Below are 21,647 nucleotides of genomic sequence, written 5' to 3' on the forward strand. Positions count from 1 at the left end.
TTTGGTTCTGCTCCTTTAGTGACAATTTGTGCTTGCAGATGAATGAGTCCAAGCTGAGCTTGTCTCTCTGTGGTAAACACTGAGCACTCGTTGTTTCAATCCGACTCATTTCCCCCTTCCTCGTGTCTTGGTTGTGTTGGTGCTGTTTATATTCTCTACTGAACTGTATAAAGCTAGAGCATCCAAACTGTCAATCAACAGTTACTACCATAATTGCAACCACTTCTTTTCATGTGATAAGGTGACCTGATCAGTGAAGTTACTCATTGCTCATTGAGCTGGCAACCTTTCAACTGCCTGCTCACTATAAAGTCAGCAGACCACGCCACTTGGTGTGAGAATGTCCCAGCCATTTGGGTGGTAGGTGACCGCTGTTGGCCTCAGTCAAGGCTTCACTGAGATTTTTGACACACTTCTACGGTTGAGTAGCAGTAGGCCTCTGGCTGAATGAAACCTCGGGAAACAGGGATAAAGATCTGCATGATACAAGGTTGTTGTAGTTGAATGTAGTTATTTGTACATTTAGTATTTAAATATTTGCACAGCTAAATCCTATTTAAGATTATAATATTACTGTATGAATTAATTTATCTAAACAATATAAAACAATAAGGTTAAACATTGCTGTACTGCATTATTTGATCATTTTAAACAACAAAAATACAAAATGAAAGTCCATTGAAAATGCATTGCAGTAACATTCTGTCTATATTTGAGATTTTTAATGGATGCTTGCATTAAGAATTTTTCCAAGCATTTTGCCTTGTTCACTTTGAAGAACTAATGTAGGTAAATGTTTAAATGTTGAGAAGTGTATGTCGATTACTGGAAAACCATATTCAAGCCAGAACATTATCAGCTCAAACATTGATTGAGACAAATATTTTCTGCAAATTACTAGCTAATCTACAGTCTTATCCATTATTATCTTGGCTAAGATTTCCAATTACATTCACATTGTTATTGATTACTTCAACAAAACTAGATTTTTGTTGCATGCCCTGTATGGTAAATTATTTACCAAGCTTACTCAGATAGATAATATTTTGCCTTTATCCAAGGGCAGCAGGGATAAGCCAGGGAACTACAGGCCAGTGAGCCTTACCTCAGTGATGGGAAAGTTATTGGAAGGGCTTCTGAGAGACCAGATTTATTTGCATTTGGAAAGGCAAGGACTGATTAGGGATAGTTAGCATGGCTTTGTGCACAAGAAATCATGTCTCTCAAATTTAGAGTCTTTTGAAGAGATGACCAAGAGGATTCATGAGGGCATGGCAGTAGATGTTGTCTACATGGACTTTAGCAAGGCCTTTAACAAGGTCCCACATGATAAGCTGGTCCAGAAGGTTAGAATCCATGAGATCCATGATGAGCTATCCAATTGGAAACAAGATTGACTTGGTGATAGGAGGCAGGGTAGTAGAGGACGGTTGTTTTTCAGACTAGAGGTCAGTGACTAGTGGTGTGCCAAAGAGATTGGTGCTGGGTCCCCTGTGGTTTGTCATACATATTAATGATATGGATGAGAATGTGGGTGACGTGATTAGTAAGTTTGCAGATAACACTAAAATTGGTGGTGAAGGAGGTTGAAGTGAATAAGGGTTGTCTAAGGTTACAATAGAATATTGATCAACTGCGAAAGTGGGCAAGGGAATGGCAAGTGGAATTTAACTCAGACAAGTGAGAAGTGATGTACTCTGGTAAGTTAAATCAGGGCAGGACGTACACAATGAGCAGCAGGGCACTTGGGAGTGTTGTTGAACAGAGAGACCATAGAGGGAGCATAGTTCACTGAAAGTGGCAACATGGGTAGACAGGGTGATAAAGATAGAATATGGCATGCTTGCCTTCATCGGCCGAGGTGTTGAGTGCAAGAGTTAGGGTTACGGTATGTTATGTTGGTGTCATGTTACAGTTGTACATAACATTGTTTCGGCCACACTTGGAGTATTGCATGCAGTTCTGGTTTCCATAGTACAGGAGAGATGTGATTAAGCCAGAGGAAGTGCAGAAAAGATTCACAAGGATATTGCTTGGATTGGAGAGCTTGAGTTATAAGGAGAGATTGGACAGATTGGGTCTGTTTTTCCTGGAGCGAAGGAGGCTGAGAGGTAATGTGACAGAGGTTTATAAAAATTATGAGAGGCGCAGATAGGGTAGATAGCCAGAGTCTGTTTCCCATGGTAGGGGTATCTAAAACTAGAGGGCACAGGTTCAAAGTGAGAGGGGGGAGGTTTAAAGGGGATTAAAGAGTAAACTTTTCACACAAAGAGTGGTTGTATCTGGAATGATCTGCCAGAGGAGGTGATGGAGGTAGGAATAGTAACAAAATTTAAGAGCAATGCATAGTGGAATATGGAATTAATGCAGTCGTGGGATTAGTATAGATAGGCATGATGGTCAGCATTGATCAGCTGAAGGGCCTGTTTCTATACTGTACATTTCTAAGACTATTATTCTCAATGGGTGGCCAAACAATTTAGTAAAATTTGTACTGAATTAGGATGTGAGAGTAACAGAAAATAATTGTCTAATTTGATTCCAGCTACCACCCATCCCTTCAGAGGGATGTGCCTATCTCCTGTTGGTGCCTCCTCATGCACAGTGTTCTATCAGTTCAACCTAATCTTACCAAGTACCATAGGAGTTTAGCACTCAGAACTCACAGGGATTAACCCTGACAAAATTGCTTTGCTCTTGCATTGAAAACATTCAAAACACTTATTAAAACATGGTTTGTTGTACCTTTTTGGTACAAAAATACAAGCTATTAAGTTTCGTGCTGCTTGGTTAGTTTACAGTGCTAATGCCAAGAGAATATTCTGAACACTATATTGACACTGTTTTTACTTTATTCTGTAGCAACTCTTTGTTGTGCCAAACTCCATGAGAATGTGTTAGAATATTATGTAATATAATTAGATATGCCTGAAAAACTTAAAAAAAAGGTAAAGTAAATGTAAGAGACTTTTTCTAGTTCAAAACATAAATTGCAAACTTACCTTTTCATTATTAACCCTGAGGGTACTTTTTTATGTGTCCTCTGTATTGGTTTATTTTGTGTGTTCATCTTCATTTTCCAATAAGCTCTTATTTTACTCAATCCTAGTATATTTTCACTTATATATTACTTAATAGTAAAATAAAATCAGGTTGAGATCCTTCCTTTAAGATATATATTAAAAATATAGTTTTGGGGGTTGTCTTTATCACTGATGTCATCCATGTGTACGAAGGTCAGTCACATGACATTCCTCGCACACTAATATGACTGCTGTGGTGTAGCATTTGCCAGAGGAAGGGACTGACAGATTCCAATGTGAATTCATTAGGGTCACCAAAGTTCGGCTAAGCAACATGCTGGTAAGAAGCAGGTTAGAAATTCCATGCCGTACTCTTTGATGGCCAAAATGTCGAACATGCTGTTACTTTCTTGACTGCAGGAATTTATCTTCTTTTCAGATGGGAAAGTAGCCAGGTTGTAAAAATTTATCTGGTCAGTCATGAAGTACGCTACAGGTTCCTACTGTACCATCTGCTATTTCTGACCAACAATCTGAAGATAAAACACAGTTCAGTTTGAAAATGCAGGTTTCAGAACTGTGATTTGAATAAAGAGAACTTATTAAACATTTTCTGATCTCTAATTAATTAATAGCATTCTTATAACAAGCTATATTGGCAGACCTTTCATTAATTCTGAAAGAGGTACCTTTCATTCTGCTGAGTGATGCAAGAAAACATAAAATTGTGCAGAATCATTAAGAATCCTAAAGATAACTAAAGGTTTACCCCACTGAAAATCGTTAAATATCAAGATAGCCACTCAGTAATCCACTCAATTATCCATTGAATTGAACATTCTGATTGGGACAAAGTTACTCATTCTTGTCTGAAATTAAATACTCAATACGTAAATGTATCCACTCAATAACCAATATAAAACAAATGTAGGACTTGATCTGAAAATCCTTTGGGAGGTAGTTTCTTTAAGGACTATGCACATGTTATCTGGTCACATGACTTCCTACACATGAGACCAACATATCAAGGGTGTTGCCAACATGAGAGACTGTTGAGCTCCATTGGGAGTTTGACAGGTAAGACCAGGCTTTGCCAAGTGGCTGCTACTGCCAGGTTAAAAGCCAATTTCTACTTCGCTGCCAGTGAGGAGTCCATTCTCCCAGATTCATCATCTATGTTAGATCTTTTCTGGTAAGGCCACCTTCCATACAATGCTTCTGATGTCTTTTTTTAAGCATTTCCAGCATTAACAATTTTTCCTTTGAGTAATTTCCAATACCTAATCTGCTTCTCTCATTCACCCCTCCTCCAGACTGACCACTTGTTAGTCACTAACCTTTTTACCTCCTTATTTTATCTTTTACTTTCATCCCTTTAGTTATTTGATTTCTCTGTCCTTCCACCCTGTTGTTGACCTTCCATTGTATTTTGCCATGCCCCTCTCCTTAATTGTTTTTCTATGCAGATGCTGTCTGGTCTGCTGAGTATTTCCAGTATGTTCTGTTTTTGTTTCAGATTTTCAATATCTGTAATATTTGTGTTGGTGAAGGGAGTCACTTGGAACATTGCCAAGTTTGTTGATGGTTTATTATGGGCTAGTGACACATAAGGAAGATAAATAACATACAAGACTGCATGCATACCATGTTACCTTTGAGTTTCCAGTGGACATAATCTCATGCGAAAATATTAATTTGGAAATGTATCCCAAGATCATAGCAGTGCTTACTGATTATGGAATGCATTTAAGTAATCAACTGAATGCCACATGTTAGTTTTCAAGGATCTTTTGGGTACAAACCATGACTTTTATTACCCTTTGTTTCAAGTTAAAGATGGCCAGCAATCTTGCACATTCTGGATTTGTGGGGCGGATTTTATCAGACAACGAGATAAAGGCATATGTTGTCTAGCATATGACCAGAATTCTCCTGATTTTATAAAACAAGAACTACATGGCAGGAACCTTCCATTTGCCTTAAAACCACTAACTGTACATTATGAAGTGGTGAGATTGAAGTCCCTTCAATCTGAACCTTTAGGAACAAGTGATTCTGTTCCTTGAAACTGTTGAATTTATCTATTTGGCTTTGCTGATAATGGACAAGGAGTATATGTAAGCAAAGCTAAAAAAGGAAAAATATTTGAATGTGATTTGGTTTGGGGTGTACTTGCTGGTGAATTGAATACAGATGGCTGCTAAATTCCTGTTTGGACACTGCAGTAAATTATTTTAAAATGTATTGGAATTCATAATAGACTGACAAAAGTAATTCTTGAACTTCTTAATTGAAGTAAATAGAAAGCAAGTTCAAATGGAGTAGATAACTGGCAAACAATTCACAAAATCTTGCTTTGTTCCTTTGTCACAATTGAGTTCTGCCACTATAAAGATGAGCAATTTTTCATTAAATTTTAAATTTTTCAGCAAATTTTCATTTAAATAAAATTTAGTTGGTCTGCAGTTAAGTAAAATTGCCTATTACCACTGTAAAGGCCAACTAAGGATAGACAACTAATATAGCAGCACTAATACTTCCTTGGATTTATATTTCCAGTGGTTAAGTGCAGCGTTGTGTCAGCTATTTTCATCAGTTTTTGCATTTACAAAGCTGAATTTAATAATTAATGTGATTGTACTCCTGAAATACTACATTCATTTTCAATCTCTGATGGTTCTTCACTAATATCTTTGGAGAACCATCATCCGCAAAATCTTTTTTTTGCAAAAAATGCAATCCTAGTCATTTTTTCCAACCTAACTTTGTGGCATTTGGCTCCAGAAACAATTATATCTGCACTTTGTCTTTCAACAGCTATCTATTGCATCACCTGAAAATATACTGACAGCTAATTTGGAAGCTGGTGACTTTGAGTCTTTGAAATTTACTAAAAGAGCCATTTGCCAGTAATTGAATTTTATCACTCTAAGCCCTTCTTTAGTGCTCTGCCTCAGGTTGTGCATCTTTTACTCGATCTTTTTCAGTATGACAGCTATCTAATTGGCAATCATTAAAGGAACCATAGGAGGGCACCTTTTTCTCAGGTGTTTTCTCATGCCTGGGGACAGACAAATATTTGAGAACCTCGACTGGCAAGCTGCATCAGGATGCTTAATAAGTTTTGCATATATGAGTCACTTCATTTTAAATGTTAATTGTTTAATTTGGTTTAACTATTAGATTCCTTTAATGTATTGGTTTTCATTTGCAATGGTAAACAAGGAGTATAAAGTGGTAAACAGTTAGGTAACAGCCTGCTAGGTAATTTAGGTAACCAGATAGAACTGATTAATTGAAGAAACCCGACTCAGTACTTCAGCTCAGAGTCGATGAGCTCTGGGATTCAGATACTGTGATGTACTGGGAGGCGGAAAAGTTATGTGGACACTTGATTCCAGAGGATAGTCAAAATTTCTAGACTAAGTACTTCAGAAATGGTCATTCAAGAGAAACAGGAGAATGTGAAGGTAGCAGGTATGGAGATCCAGACGGTAGCTCTGATGAAACTTCAGCCCTTAGCACTTGTTCAACAGATGTAAAGTTCTTGAAGCCTTTGTATTGAGAGCAGAGACTGCCGGGAGGATGACCACTGCACTATGCTACATTCAAGTCGGAGAGTGAGAAGGAATGTAGTAGTAATAGGAAACAATACAGCTAGGGGCATTGATACTGTTCTCAGTAGCTGTGAATGTGGGTTTCAAAGACTGTGTCCATAACCCTTACACCAGGCAGGCAACATCTTTTGGGGGAAGGAGGGGAACTTGTAGTGGAGGGAAGATCCATAGTCATGGTTCATGTGAGAACCAATGACATAGATAGGACTAAGAAGGAACTATTGCTAAAGAAATGTGAATATTGATTTCATGGGACCCTAACAAAAGTTCTAGGGAAAGATGTAGCTTTAGCTAGGGTTGTAGATAAGACATTAAACTAAATAAGTGGGAAAGGGTTCTGGCAGGTGTGGATTTAGAAAATTAAAGAGACAAGACAAAGTGATGATGCAGGGTGGTAAAATGAGTAACATAAACAGAGTCTGTCAGGAAAAAAAACAGAGCATACAAACATGCAGCTATTACCTCCATTTACAAAGGGTAGAAACTGAAGGCTCTTTTCCTGAGTGCACACAGCATTCATAACAAGGTAGATAAAAGCACAAACAGAAATAAGTAGGTATGATATAATCGGCAATACTCCAGTGTGATTGCAAAGTAACCAAAGTTTGGAATATAATATTCCAGAAAATTTAATTTTTAGAAGAGATAGTCAAAATGGGAAAAAAAGGAAAGGTATCACTGTTAATAAGGGCGGCAGGGAGAAAGAATATTAGCCCCAAAAATCAAGAAGTAGAATCAGGTTGGGTTGTACTCAGAAAGTGAGGTAGAAAATATTGGTGGGAGTTGTCTCATGTCCCCAAACAGTAATAGTAGCAAAGGGCATCGTATATATATCAGAAAATTAGATGTGTATTTAACTAGAGTAATACTGGAATCGTACAGAACTTATCCACTGAGCAAACTAAATTAGCAGTAATAGAGTGAAAGAAAAATTCTTGGAGCATACAACAGATGGCTGTCTGGATCAGCATGTTGTGAAATCATCAAGTGAACAGGCCATTTTCTATCTAGTACTGTACAATGGGAAGGGATTAATTATTCTGGTAATTAAAACACGATTTGAAAGTTTGATCATAATTTGATAGAATTTGTTCTATCAAGATCAAAAGTGATTTAATTCAGCTTGAAACTAGGATTTTAAAACTAAGCAAAGTAAACTATAAAGGAAATACAAGAGACTGCAGATGCTGAAATCTCTAGCAACATACAGAGTGATGGAGGAACCCAGTGGGTCAAGTAGTATCTATGAAGGGAAATGGACAGTTGACATGTCAGGTCGAGATCCTTCATACAGACTGAAAGATAGAGGGGAGATAGCCAGTATAAAAAAAGTGGAGGGAAGAGGTGAAGCGAGAGCCAACAGGCGATAGGTGGATCCAGGTGACGAGGGTGATAGGCAGATGGGGGAGGGGAGAATGGGTATAGCACCAGAAGCTGGAAGGTGAAAGGTGGAAGTGACAAAGGGGTGGAGCTAGTGAATCTGATAGGAGAAGGTGGTGGAGCATGGAATAAAGGGAAGGAGATGGGGAGAGCAGATCGGAGTAGTGGGGAAGGGGAACTAGTGGGAGGAGTGGGTGGGAGATGGAGAAGGTGGGTGGGGGTAAAGAAACATGGTGATGAGGGCCAGGTAGATCAGGAGGAGAGAGAAAAGAGTCAGAGGGGCAGCACCTCCAACATTTTGTGTGTTGCTCCAAACTATAAAGGAAGTTGGCTATGTAGATTGGGATACTTCATTAAAAGGTATGATAGAGAACATGCAATGCATAACTTTTAAAGAATTAATATGTAATTTACAATAAAATTATATCCCCTTAAGGCATGAAATTCCCAATAGGAAAAATAGTTCAGGCGTAGCTAACAAGAGAAGTTAATGATAGTATTTAATCAAAGGAAAAGACTCTTAATGTTGCCAAAAAGAGCAGTAAGCCTGAGGATTGGGAACATCTCAGAATTTCTACATAAGGAATAATATACTTGCAGTAAAAGGAGTATGTTAAAATGTTGTTGTTTGAGGAGACTACAATCGCTAGTGTTAGAGTTGATCTCATTGAAACATATAACATTCTTGCTGGACTCGACAGATAGATGCTGGGAAGATGTTTCCCCTAGCTGGGATGGTAGGATCAGGAGTCACAGCCTCAAAATAAGGGATAGGCCATTCAGATCTGAATTTTTGGACTTTCTTTTTATCCAAGAGAGCTGTGAAGGCTCAGTTGCTGAACATATTCAAGACAGTACATGATTGATTTTTTTTAGATGTTGATGGAATTGAGGAATATGGGGTTAGTGTAAGAAAGTGGTGCTAAGATAAAAGATCACCCATAACCTCACTGAAGAGTGGAGCAGGTACAAGGAGACAAATATGCTACTCCTGGTTCTATTTTGCATGCTTTAATGTTCTAAGAGGGTTTCGGGTGCATATCTTAAGGTTGAAATTCCAGATGGTTGCCCATTTGTGCATCTTTTGGGGACAAAACCAATATTTTGATCTAGTATTTCTAAAAAGGTGGGATGTATGTACTGTGTAAATAAAACGATAGGGAGTAATGCAAAGCAAAGTTTTAATACTCCAAGCAGTATCAAATGCATTAAAGAAGTTCAGAAGTAACAGTAATCGAAACATTAAAGTAAAAATGGATAGTTTTATGAAAAATTATTTTGTTGATAATTTCTTCTTTGACATTATTGCTTCAATGCTATTACATCACATTAATCAGTCAAGGTAAAATCATTGTGCATCAACCTTAAGGGATGATGGTTAATCTTTAATTCATAATCTCTTGAAATATATATATATAAATATGAAAGTGTGCTCTTACAATATTTAAAGACACTGTACATAGTACTTCATTATCTTTGTGATAACATCTTTGTCCCATTTGCACAGATGACTGCCTATGGGGCTTTCATTCACAAGGGTTCCTTCTGCAGAAATTACTTCAATATACTTGACCTGGTGGTGGTTAGCGTCTCTCTCATTTCTTTTGGAATGCAGTAAGTTATATTTATTTTGCTCTGAAATATTCACCTGCTAGGCCAAAGTAATTTCAAGAACAGAATGGTTTGAGAAATATGAACTTGTGTAAATCCATGGATATCAAATGCCGCTCCTCATACTACTGTGTCAATAAGTTGAACTGTATTTTGAAGCATTTTCTCTACTATAACTTCTTGAATTCAGTATTGAACCACCCATAGCAGTAGACTTGATTCAAAATTCAGAATCAGTACCTTTAACCAACACTACATCAAAGTAGTTTCACTTACAGAATTAATGTCTGACTACTTAAAGTAAGCTTTTTGCCAGCAACCAAAACGATAGAGCATAGCTAGCTTTGAATGAAACTGCAGTTCCAGAAATTATTAGGGCAATTGGCAGAAGAGAAGAGAACATTCAGCAGTCAAAATTGTCTGGAGAGTTGTTTTGGACTTTAATCTGGTCTTCTGAATGGACGGGAAAGATTTCTGAGAGGAACTGGCCTGGTCCATCTTTAATTATGCAAGATTGCTCTTTGAACAATTACAGTCCATGACCTCACAATCTTTCCCCTCTCTTACGTCAATGTCCTCTATCCTGGGAAAAAAGACCGTGACCATCCACCTTATCTATGCCACTCATGATTTTATATACCTCTATAAAGCCAACCCTCAGCCTCCTGTGCTCCAAGTAATAAAGTCCCAGCCTATCCTGCCTCTCCTTATAACTCAAGCCCTTGTAAATCTTTTCTACACCCTTTCCAGCTTAATGGCATCCTTCCTACAGCTGGGTGACCAGAACGGCACACAATACTCTGTGCAGTCTCTCCAACGATTTGTGCAGTTGTAACGTGATGTCCCAACTCCTGTACTCAGTGTCTTGACTAATGAAGGCAAAAATGCCAAACACCTTCTTCACCACCTTGTCTACCTGTGTCGCCACTTTCAGGGAACTACGTACCTGTACCCCTAGGTCTTTCTGGTCTACAGCGCTATCATTTACTGTGCAAGTCCTGCCCTGGTTTAATTTGCCAAAATGTAACACCTCACACTTGTAAAAGTTAAATTCAATCTTCCATTCCTTGACCCACTTCCACAGGTGACCTAGATCATGTTGTAATCTTAGATAACCTCCTTCACTGTCCACTACACCACCAATTTTGTACGTTAACATAGACTGAAGATTTGTTATTACACAGAAGACAAAGACAGAATAACTGGGTCTTTCCTTGCTGGAAGGATTTAAGAAGTGGAGTATCCCATGAATCATGTCTTTGTCCTCAGTTATTTGCTATTCATGTTAATAACCTCGAGAAGGAAGCAGAATGTAAGATTGCTGATGACACTAAAATAAGTAGGAGGGTATGTTGCAATGAGGACATTTGGACTTTGCAAAAAGGATATGAATAGAGTGGGAGCAAAACTCGGAAAATAGATTTTAGTGTACGGAAGTGTGAGGTCATGCACTTTGTTAAGAGGAATCTAAAGGCAGACTATTATGTAAAGGTGGACATACTGCAAATACTGTAGGTGAAGTACAGAGGAATCTAGGTATTCTTGGGCATGAGTTACACAAAGTTAGCAGACAGGTGCAACTAGTGGTTAGGAAGCCAAAAAGCATATTGGCCTTTATTGCAAGAGGATTGGAGTTTAGAAACAGGGAAGCTTTGTTACAATTGCACAGTGTGTTGGTGTGGTCATATCTGGAATACTGTGCACAGTTTTGGTCCCCTTATTTAAGAAAGGATATACTAGCAGTGGAGGCTGTCCAAATAACATTCACTAGGCCAATTCCTGGGATGAGAGAGATGTCCTAGCACAAGTGGCTAAAGAAATTGGATCTTTATTCTTTAGAGTTTAGAAGAATGAGTAGGGATATTACATACAAGGTCCCAAGGGGACATTACAAGGTAGATGTTGAGATGTTTACTGTAAAGACAGATCTGAGGCAGATAAGGCCCAGGAAATAAAACTCAATATTTAGCCATGCAACTTGAAGTCAGGACAATTTGCTGTTTCGCCCCCAGCCTGTACCATCAGTATCCAGTTTACAATTGACAATCGCATATTGTAAATTTGCATGTTTTTTGAGATTTCATTTGATGCCAGCAAAGCTTTCATATGTTTCAAAGTATTATCGAATCAGTATTAGAATGTATTCCACCATGATAAATATAACTTCTCTCTTTACAGCTCCAGTGCAATAGCAGTAGTGAAGATTCTTAGAGTGCTGCGAGTATTGCGACCTTTGAGAGCCATTAATAGAGCAAAGGGATTGAAGGTAGTAGAGCTTAACATTACAATATCAATAATTTTTATTAATAACTTGCTTTTAATACAGTAAAGCATTACAATGCATTTTACAGGAGTATGATCAATAACTAATTGACACCAATGAAATTGGGTGGGGGCTGCAGGTGAGTGGAGTCATTTAAAAACAAGAAGAGTACCAGAACTAAGACTTTGTTTAACAGAAACCACTGTAGATGAGCAAGCATAGAGATAGTTAAATGAATGGGTCAGTTAGGGCAAAGAGACTAGTTTTAGATTACCTTAAAGACAGAGCATGAAAGTTCAGGTGTAAGTGCTTTGTGAAATTGACGTAGGTTCGAGAGATGTGATGCAGAGGCTGGGGAAAAGAGGTTAATCTTATTGATGGAAAAAAAACATCAAAATGATTGCTGAAAGAGTCCTATTTCACTATATAAATATGAGTGTGAGCATGTTTTACACTGCTTCGAATTCAGTAAGGCTATAATCTGAGGTGCAAGGGATCATTTTTCGATAATGCCTTATCTCCTACATTCTAAGTCTACATGGAATCTGATGAAAATTGTTGGTATTTTTGGGGAAATTAAAATGAGATGCCAAGTCACTATTATACAATGTTGTCTTTAAGCAATGCAATCAATTAAGTGATAAATAAATAATGGTACTTACAGTTCAATAAGCTTTAATGAATTGAATCCTAAATTATTATCTGCTCCTTGGTTGGACAGCAATTAATAAGCAATAGATGCAGTACTCAGGCATTTGTGCTAGAATATTCTAATTCAAGTACTGTTCTGTGCTGAGTTTGTTGATCTTTGGTGATATTAAACAAAACACAAACAAGGGAAAGTATCCTTTATTTAAGGCATTTCACAACTTCCCAAGTCCTTTCCTGTGCCTGATCACCATCCATCATTTGCTTGAAACTTGCAACTGTTGGGGTTTGTATCAGGATGGTGTTCAGGATTGGAGGAGGGATAGAGGCATATAAAATACTTGGGTTTATTTGAGATGAGCCACATAATTCAGTGTCCAAAACTCGATTGCTGTCTGGACACACGTGAATTGGCAAGATGATTACCATGACAATTTACAACTTAAAAATATTCACCTAGTTTATTAAATGATAACTTATTTAAATTAACCCTTGGAATTAAGTATAAATAAATCTTAAAAAGTCACAGGTTTCATGAAAAATATGTTTAGTTATCTATTTTTAAATGGACTGCGTAATCATTTCACGATTTATTATTGAGTATCTTTTTGGAACAAAAGTGGTACATAACTCCCCAGGTTGTTTTCCTGCTCCAAGTAGAGAAAGTTGCTGGATTCATCTTCATCAAAACTACACCCATGAGGAAAAACAGATTACTTTTTATTCATAAAGTAGTGAACATTGTCTTCCCAACCTACAGAATTCATTCCATGCTCTCTTAAATGTGCTTTTTGGCTCTATTTACATTTTAAAGTAAAATATTTATGTTGTATAAATCATGAAACAATCACTTTTTTCACTTTTTCAGCACGTTGTTCAGTGTGTGTTTGTGGCCTTAAGGACTATCGGTAATATTGTAATAGTGACCACGTTATTGCAGTTCATGTTTGCATGTATTGGAGTACAGCTGTTCAAGGTAAGATTGAATTAGTATTTATTTTGCAAGTTAATTGTTCTTGACCATCTCACTGATTTGTTTTCTTCACTTTGAATTTCTTTAAGCTCTCTGCATGGTAAGGGGGTGATTTGATCCCTCTTAAACTCTGACTAAATCCATGCTAGTATAATATCTCCAGTTTTTAGCTTGGTATTGGTCATGAGATAACTGTGAAGCAACCGCATCATTAGCATAGCATGTTCTGTCCTAATTCCGTAAATGCAGCTGTGCAGGTCTGACATTCTCAAATTGGAGTAGAAATTTTAATAGTAATTTGGGTGACTCACCATGGTGAGTCTAAAAACGTATTTGCATAGGTTTACTTTCTAAAGATTAAATAAGTTGCTGTTGAGTGATGATTAGCTGGTTGTTCTTATTGCTCTTACTTATGTGCCAGATCTGCACCATTTTAACAGGGACATCTGTTTTTCCACTTAGTTTGGTAGCAGAAGTAGATAATAACTTTAGCACAGGGTTATGTATGCTTTATGACTGTTTTATTACTCTTTGATACTCAAACATACCATGTCATTTATTGTGTTACTTTTCCTTAATAATGGTAGTAATGATAATTCATTGATATTTGTATTTATAAATGTAATACTACAAAGTAGAATAATTTTTCTTTCTTGAGTGGGGGACAAATGAAGAGAATATGTTCAAGAAATTTTAATGCATAAAGCGATGTCTGTCCCCTCGCCAATCATCTCCATTGCCACTGGATTATAATCCCAACAATCCCCAGTCTCCCTTTATTTATCTTTTTATCCAGCTCCATCAGTTATTTCAACAACCCACATTCGCCCAACCCGTTCATGTCTCCTACCCCCCCCCCTCCCCCACCCATCCTCCTGTCTATCCTGTCTCCATCTTCTCCCTGGCTCTCAGCCCCCAAAATCCCCTCTCCTGATTCCCTGTCCATTCACCATCTTCCACAGACATCTTTATTTTCAGATGAAGACTTGGAGATTTTGAATGTGACAAATGAAGTTATAAACTGCCTTCACCTCCACACGTACTAGCAAAATGTTACTTCTTTTCCACTTCTCACTTTTCTGCCTCCCTCATACCCTGTGAATCTCTTGGTGATATGTCATCTTAATTCATGGACGTATCTTAACAGGTTTGTAAGAATGAAAAAGGAAATGGAAATGAAGCATAATCAAGGATTGTAGCAGAGGAGCGCAGGCAGGATTTTAGTTTAAGAGCTCAAGGATAGCCCATCATCACCCTTTCACCTTTCATTATACTTCCTAAACTTTGATCTTTATTTTCCATTACCTTTGCCACATGGATCTCCAGGACAGAAGAGTTCAAGCTGGAAATATCTGAATCATCTGTAGTGACTGCAGCTATGTCATTCCAGCATCTGCAGTTCTTTGTTTCTCTAGCTACGTCATTAGATGTTACAAATGTATGACTGATAGCCATAGTGCCATCCCAATATTTGCATGGCTTGCTCCTTGGAGGGTCTCACCTCCTTAACACGAGGGATTCCTGCTTTGATCCATGGCCTCTTGCAAAGCATCTGTATAAGTTTGTTCTGAAAAAAGATTGTATTAATTCCATGAAGCATATTAATTAAGACCACCCTCTAAACCACAGTTGATCAGCTAATGTAAAAGCTATGTGGGCAACACAGTATAGAAGTACAGAAAGAAAGTTTTAATTTTATGTATTCAGTCAACGACTGTTGGGGAGATGCTTCATGTATATTGGGATTCCTAGTACATGCCTCTTTTTTTAATGGGCAGAACAGCTATTAATGACCATTGGTTCAGAAGGAAACCACTACATTTCAGCCACTAACAGTTATTTTTGTCTTGGACTTTGCACCTCTATTGCAAGTTGGGGACGAGCCTGAGTGACAGATGGTGCCACACCTGTCACTCTGCTCCATCACTGGACTCCGTGTGGTGTTCAGTGGCATAGCCTAATATACTTGGTCTCCTCAGAATTACTCTGGTATGGGTTCAGAATGAGGATTGCCAACCCAGACATTAGGAAGAGAAAGGTACATTCAGTTATTTCATTTTTTAAACTTTATTTTAATGCTTTTAATTATTTATTAAGCTTTGGTAAGTATTTAGTTATAATATCTGCATGCTGTTTTGAGTTTATTCTTGCAAAAACAAATAACAAAGGTAGAGCTCTCAACTGGAGTATTCCTTATTGAAGACAGTAACAACTAACAGCGAACGTGCTTGAGGCTTTTCTGGAGAAGTGCTCCATTTTAATTATCAGTGCTTGGAAGGGATATTACAGAGATGTCAAGTACAGTGAATACTGAGATCAAATGAATTTATAGCTGGTTAAATTTACAACTTTGTATTGATGCAAATAGTTAACTGCATAACTGTACAATATGTTATAGGATATAGTACACTCAGTTCTTAAAGGATACACTTACACTTAAAAACGCTACACTGATTCCCTTTTTAAAATAATTTTAAAAATACAAACCATCAACCCTTTACATTGGCAAGGTTATGCAGTGGTCATGATTAACTGAATTTTTCACTGCAAGCTGTACTTAGAGTTATACAGCATGGTAACAGGCCCTTCAGCCCAACTGGTCCATGCCGTCCAAGATGCCCCATAAACGAGTCCCATTTGCCAGCGTTTGGCTAATAACCTTCTAAACCTTTCCAATCCATGTACCTGTCCAACTGTCTTTTATAAATTGTCATCATACCTGCCTCTACCACTTCTTCTGGCAGCTCATTCCACATACATACCACCATTTGTGTAAAAAAAGATAAAGATGCCCCTCAAATTCCTCCTAAGTCTTTCCCTCTCACCTTAAATCTATGCCTTCTAGTTCTTGATTCTCCAACCTTGGGAAACAGACTGAGTGCATTCACCCTATCTTTGTCCCTCATGATTTTATACACCACTGTAAAATCACCTCTCAGTCTCCTACACTCCTAGGAACAAAGTCCAAGCCTGTCCAACCTTTCCCTATAACTGGCAACATCCTTGTAAATTTTTTCTGCACTCTTTCCAGTTTAATAACATCTTTCCCACAGCAGGGCGACCAAAACTGAACAGAATACTCCAAGTGCAGCCTCACCAGCACCAGTACAACCGCACCATGACCTCTCAACTTTTATTCTCATTGCCTTGACTGGTGAAGGCCAGTGTGCCAAAAGCCTTCTTCACCACCCTATCTACGCGTGACTCCACTCTCCGTGAACCACGTACATACTCCAAGGTCCCTCTATTCTACAACACTCCCCGGGGCCCTGCTGTTCACTGTGAAAGTCCCACCTGGATTTGACTTTATAAAATGCATCACCTCGCACTTAACTGAATTAAACTCCATTTGCCATTCCTCAGCCCACTTAACTGATCAAGAACCCCCTGTAATTTTTGATAACCTTCTTCATTGTCCACTTTTCCACCTATTTTAGTGTCATCTGCAAACTTACTAACCATGTCCTGTACATTCTGAGTCAAATCGTTGATATAGATGGCAAACAACATTGGGCCCAGCACTGACCCCTGAGGCACATGAGTAGTCACGGACCTCCTGTCCAAGAAATAACCTTCCACCATCACCCTCTGCTTCCTACCGTCGAGCCAATTGTGTTTCCAATTAGCCAGCTCTCTCTGGATTTCATGCAATCTAACCTTCCAGAGCAACCTACCTTGTGGAACCTTATCAAAGGCCTTACTGAAGTCCATATAAACCAAGTCTACAGCACTTCTCTCATCAACCTTCTTGGTCACAACATCAAAAAACTCAATCAAGTTCATAAGACATGATCTCCCGTGCACAAAAGCTTGCTGAGTACCCCTAATCAACCCCTGTCCTTCCAGATGCACTTACATGTTATCCCTCAGAATCCTCTCTAGTAAATTACCTACCACAGATGTTAGACTTTCTGGCCTATAGTTCCCAGGCTTTTTGCCGCACTTCTAAAATAAAGGCAAAACATTCAATACCCTCTGTCTACCGGCACATTACCCGTAGCTAACAATGATGCAAATATCTCAGCCAAAGGTCCAGCAATTTTTTCTCTAGCCTGCTACATCTCTGACATCTCTGAAATATCTCCTCCTGGTACTGATAATTGCAGTGGAAAAATTCTCCAGGAAGCCTCAAACACATTTGATCTTGCATCCTGTTCTGCAGTTGTTGCTTCAACATAATTGTCTTCATAACTGGGAATACACTATATTACATATTCTTGACCATTATCTTCCTGGTCTCTCCTGTATACAGTAAACTGTTCATATAAAACTCAGCACAGGGCTAATAACTGACATCATCTGTGACAGAGGTTACAGTTATACATTGTATTTGGTTCATTGCTGGATACCATAAGTTCAGACACAACAATCTCTACTTTGGATGCTTCTTAAGACTCTCCATCTTTGTACCTCTGTTTTCACCCCAGTTTATAATCTGATTTTATTTTAATTCAGTTTTCAGAATCTGGACATCAATATAAAGTCAACATTTATTGTCCATCCCTAGTTAGTGAGCCATCTGGCAACCTGCTAGGCCTTTTCATAAGGCATTTAAGAATCAACTACATGGGGTGGTACTAAAGTCACATATAGACCAGATTGGGATTTTGACTCATGATGGTCAGAAGTAAACCAGATGGGTTTTTACAACAATCCAGCAGCTTTTGTCATCATCTTTACTAATGACTAATTGTTGTTTTTCCAAATTCCAGGTATTTAATGCCAATTGATATTCCACAGTTGCTGTGGTGGAATTTGAATTCAGGTCTCTGAATTGTTAGTCCAAACCTGTAGATTACAGCACTGTCTCATTTAGCTATGTTGACATCCCAATATTTGCACGGCTTGCTGCTTGTAGGTTCAACTCTCTCTTTAATATCAGAGATTTTCACTTTGGTCCATTGCCTTTTGCAAAGATTAAGACAGCAGTGTTGAGCTGTTTCCTTGAACTGCTGTAGTCCTTCTGTTGAAGGTCCTTTGTCAGTGCTGTTGAGGAGGATGTTGCTGGATTGGAACCCAGCAACGTTGAAGGAGTCATGATATTTTTCCAAGTCAACGTGGTGATGTTCTCCGCCTGAAGACTGAAGAACTTGTCTATTTTGGAGAGAGAGGTTGCAACCTTAAGAATGTAAGAACATAAAAATTAGGAATAGGAGTTGCCCATCCTGTTCTGCTAGCCTGCTCCACCATTCAAGACCATGGCTGATCTTCTGCCTTTGGTGTCTGAGCATCCATAGACCTCAGGGTAGAGAATTCCAAAGATTTACAGTTCTGCATCAAGGAATTTCTCCTCATCTCAGATCTAAATGGCCTACTCCTTACTCTGAGAACCTGACCTCTAATTCTAGACACCTATGCCAGGGGAAGCATCCTCATTTCATCTAGCCTTTAAAGCTTAAATGGCAGACTGTCATCCCAGGAACCAGACTGTTGAACCTTCATTGCGTTCACTAGGAAAGATTGTAGCATTGGTGCAATAGGAAAGAAGTAGCATTGGTGAATAACTGCATTGCATTTTGTAGATGGTACACACTGCAGCCACTGTGCATGATGGTGTAGGGAGTGAACATTTAGAGTAGTAGATGGAACGCCAGGCAAGTGGACTGCTTTGTCCTGGGTGATGTCAAGCTCAAGATGCATTCATCCAGGAAAGTGGAGAGTACTTCTGACTTGTGTTTTGTAGTTGGCGGAAAGGCTTTGGCAGGAAGTGAGCCACTTTCTACAGGATATCCAGCCTCTAATCTGCTCTTGTGAAGGAAGCAAGGTCATTAATGAAGCAGCCAAAGGTAGTTGAGTTTAGAATACTGTCCTGAGGAACTCCTGTAGTGTTGTCCTTGGGCAGAGACGATTGACCTTCAACAACCACAATCATCTTCCTTTTTATGAGGTATAACTCATTTCAAAGCTTTACCAGAGTTCCTTGATGCCACATATTGTCAAATGATGACTTTATGTCAACAGCAGTCACCCTGCCCCCACCTCTGGAATTCATTTCTTGCATCCATGTTTTGACAAAGGTCTGGAGCCAAGTGAAAACCAAACTAGCCATTAGTGAGCAGTTTATTGGTGAGTAAGGGCTGTTTGATAGCCCTGTGAGCAACATGTTCCATCACATGGCAGACAATTGAGAGTAGAGTGGTAGTGCAGTAATTAGTTGATTCGAATTTTTGGGATATTCCTGGGAAATTTTCCTTATTGTTGTGACTACACTTAAACAGCTTGACCAGAGACACATCTAACCATGTGCGTGTCTTTATTACTTAGGACAGGATGTTGTCTAGTCCCATAGTCTTTGCTGTATCCTTGGCTGATATCACAAATGTGAGTTTGCTAAAGACTGGCCTATGTTGCAGTATCACCAGATTAGCACTTCAGTTTTAATTATGCCTGGTTCTTCTCTTCACTGAAACAAAGTTGATCCCCTAACTTAATAGTAATTATAATAATCTGCCAGACCTTGGGTGGTTTCTGGCTATGCTAATGGTCCACAGAATTTCCTAAGTGCCCAGTTTTGAGCTTCCAAATCTGATCTGAGTCTGTCCTACTTAGCACAATTGTCATGCCACACAACTCACTGGAGAGAGTCCTCTGCATGAAAATGGGACTTTGTTTCAGAAGGAGATCAGTACTACAATGGACAGATTCACTTGCTCCTTTTAGATTGATGAAAGTGAGATTTAGCCCTTGTGTTGCTACACTCACTTTCTGCCACAGCCCCAGCCTGGTAGCCATGTACTCAAGACTTAGTATCATGCCTGACTGAGTGGCTACCAAGCTACTTATGGTGATGAACATTAAAATCCTCTGCTCATGGTATATTCTGTGCCTATGCTACTTTCATTGCTTCTTCCAGTCCTGTTTAACATGGAGGAGCACTGATATGTCAGCTGAGGGAGAACTATAGAAGGTAATCAGCAGTTTTCCTTGGCGTGTGTTTAACCGTAAGACATAGGAGCAGAATTAGGCCATTTGGCCCATTGAGTCTGCTCCACCATTTGATCGTGGTTCATTTATCATTCCCTCTCAACCCCATTCTCCTGCCTTCTCCCTGTAGCCTTTGATGCCCTGAGAGTTCATGTCATCTGGAGTCAATTTTGAGAACTACTCCTTCCCACCTGTATACCACTGTGCCATCTCTTTTGCTGGTTTGACAGGATATATCCAGGGATTGTGATGGATGCATGCAGCACATAGTCATCCTCACAGAATCATAGCTTACAGATAATGTCAAGCTGTTGCTTGACTAACATGTGGGCCATATTTCCCAATTTGGACACCAGTCCCCATGTATTTGTGAGGAGGACTTTACAAGGTTGTGGAGCTGGGGGTGACTTTGCTGTGTCCGAATTCATTGTCAATGTAGGGTAGTCCATTCTGTTTCGTTTGTTTTCTTTTCCAATATAGCAGTCGTAGTACAACTATATGCCTTGCTCAGCCATTTAACAGTAAACCACATTGGTGGATCTGGGGTTACATATAGATTGGACCAGGTAAGGGACAGATGATTTCCTCTCCTGAGGAACATTAGTGATCCAAATGAACTTTAGACATTACCAATGATTGAGCATTTTTTTGGCATTCCAGGTTATTAACTGAATTTAAATTTGACAAGTCTTTGGATTATCAGCGTTATTTGTACAGTAATAACTCTAGAAAATACCACTATACCCAGTATCCAATTCCTGTGGGCACTAAACCTTTGTCCTGCTGTTCCTTTTAAAGTCATCACCTCTGACTAGCTCTTTCTGGATCATCTCCAGTGCTTTTAACTTTGCCGTCACTGTTTTCGGTCTGCTTGCAGAATAACTATACTATGTGGGCTGATATATGAGAAACTCATTGGATCTACAGAGCCTTTAATCTGCCTCCACATTGCAATGCAGTCTCTCTTAAAGCATCAGACTCAAGCTGAGCTTGATTCAGGCCATTATATAACTCAGTCAACATTATGAGTCCTGTAGGTACTCTGCTTCTCACTTTGTGAACTCTCCTAATGGCACAGCTGTAGTCCTAAAGCCTTCATGAACTGGCTTTCAAATAGGTAGTGGACTTTTTCCTCTGAAATGTTTGCCATTGAGATTTGTAAAGAGCCATTATTCTGTAATGTCCAAGTCCCTGTCCAAATGATACCT

At 38.8% G+C, this 21,647-nt stretch overlaps 1 protein-coding gene across 3 annotated transcripts in view; it reads left to right on the forward strand.

The window, feature by feature from the left end:
* The window catches only part of cacna1c (calcium channel, voltage-dependent, L type, alpha 1C subunit), a 550,322-nt gene that overhangs the window by 352,983 nt on the left and 175,692 nt on the right, over positions 1-21,647 (forward strand). For all 3 annotated transcript variants that reach the window (XM_052030488.1, XM_052030489.1, XM_052030490.1), the window contains 3 exons: positions 9,528-9,634; positions 11,810-11,897; positions 13,411-13,518. In XM_052030488.1, coding sequence (XP_051886448.1) covers positions 9,528-9,634; positions 11,810-11,897; positions 13,411-13,518 — 303 coding nt within the window. The remainder of the gene's footprint in view (positions 1-9,527; positions 9,635-11,809; positions 11,898-13,410; positions 13,519-21,647) is intronic.

The sequence above is a fragment of the Pristis pectinata genome, chromosome 15, assembly GCF_009764475.1.
Source record: "Pristis pectinata isolate sPriPec2 chromosome 15, sPriPec2.1.pri, whole genome shotgun sequence".
Lineage (NCBI taxonomy): Eukaryota > Metazoa > Chordata > Chondrichthyes > Rhinopristiformes > Pristidae > Pristis > Pristis pectinata.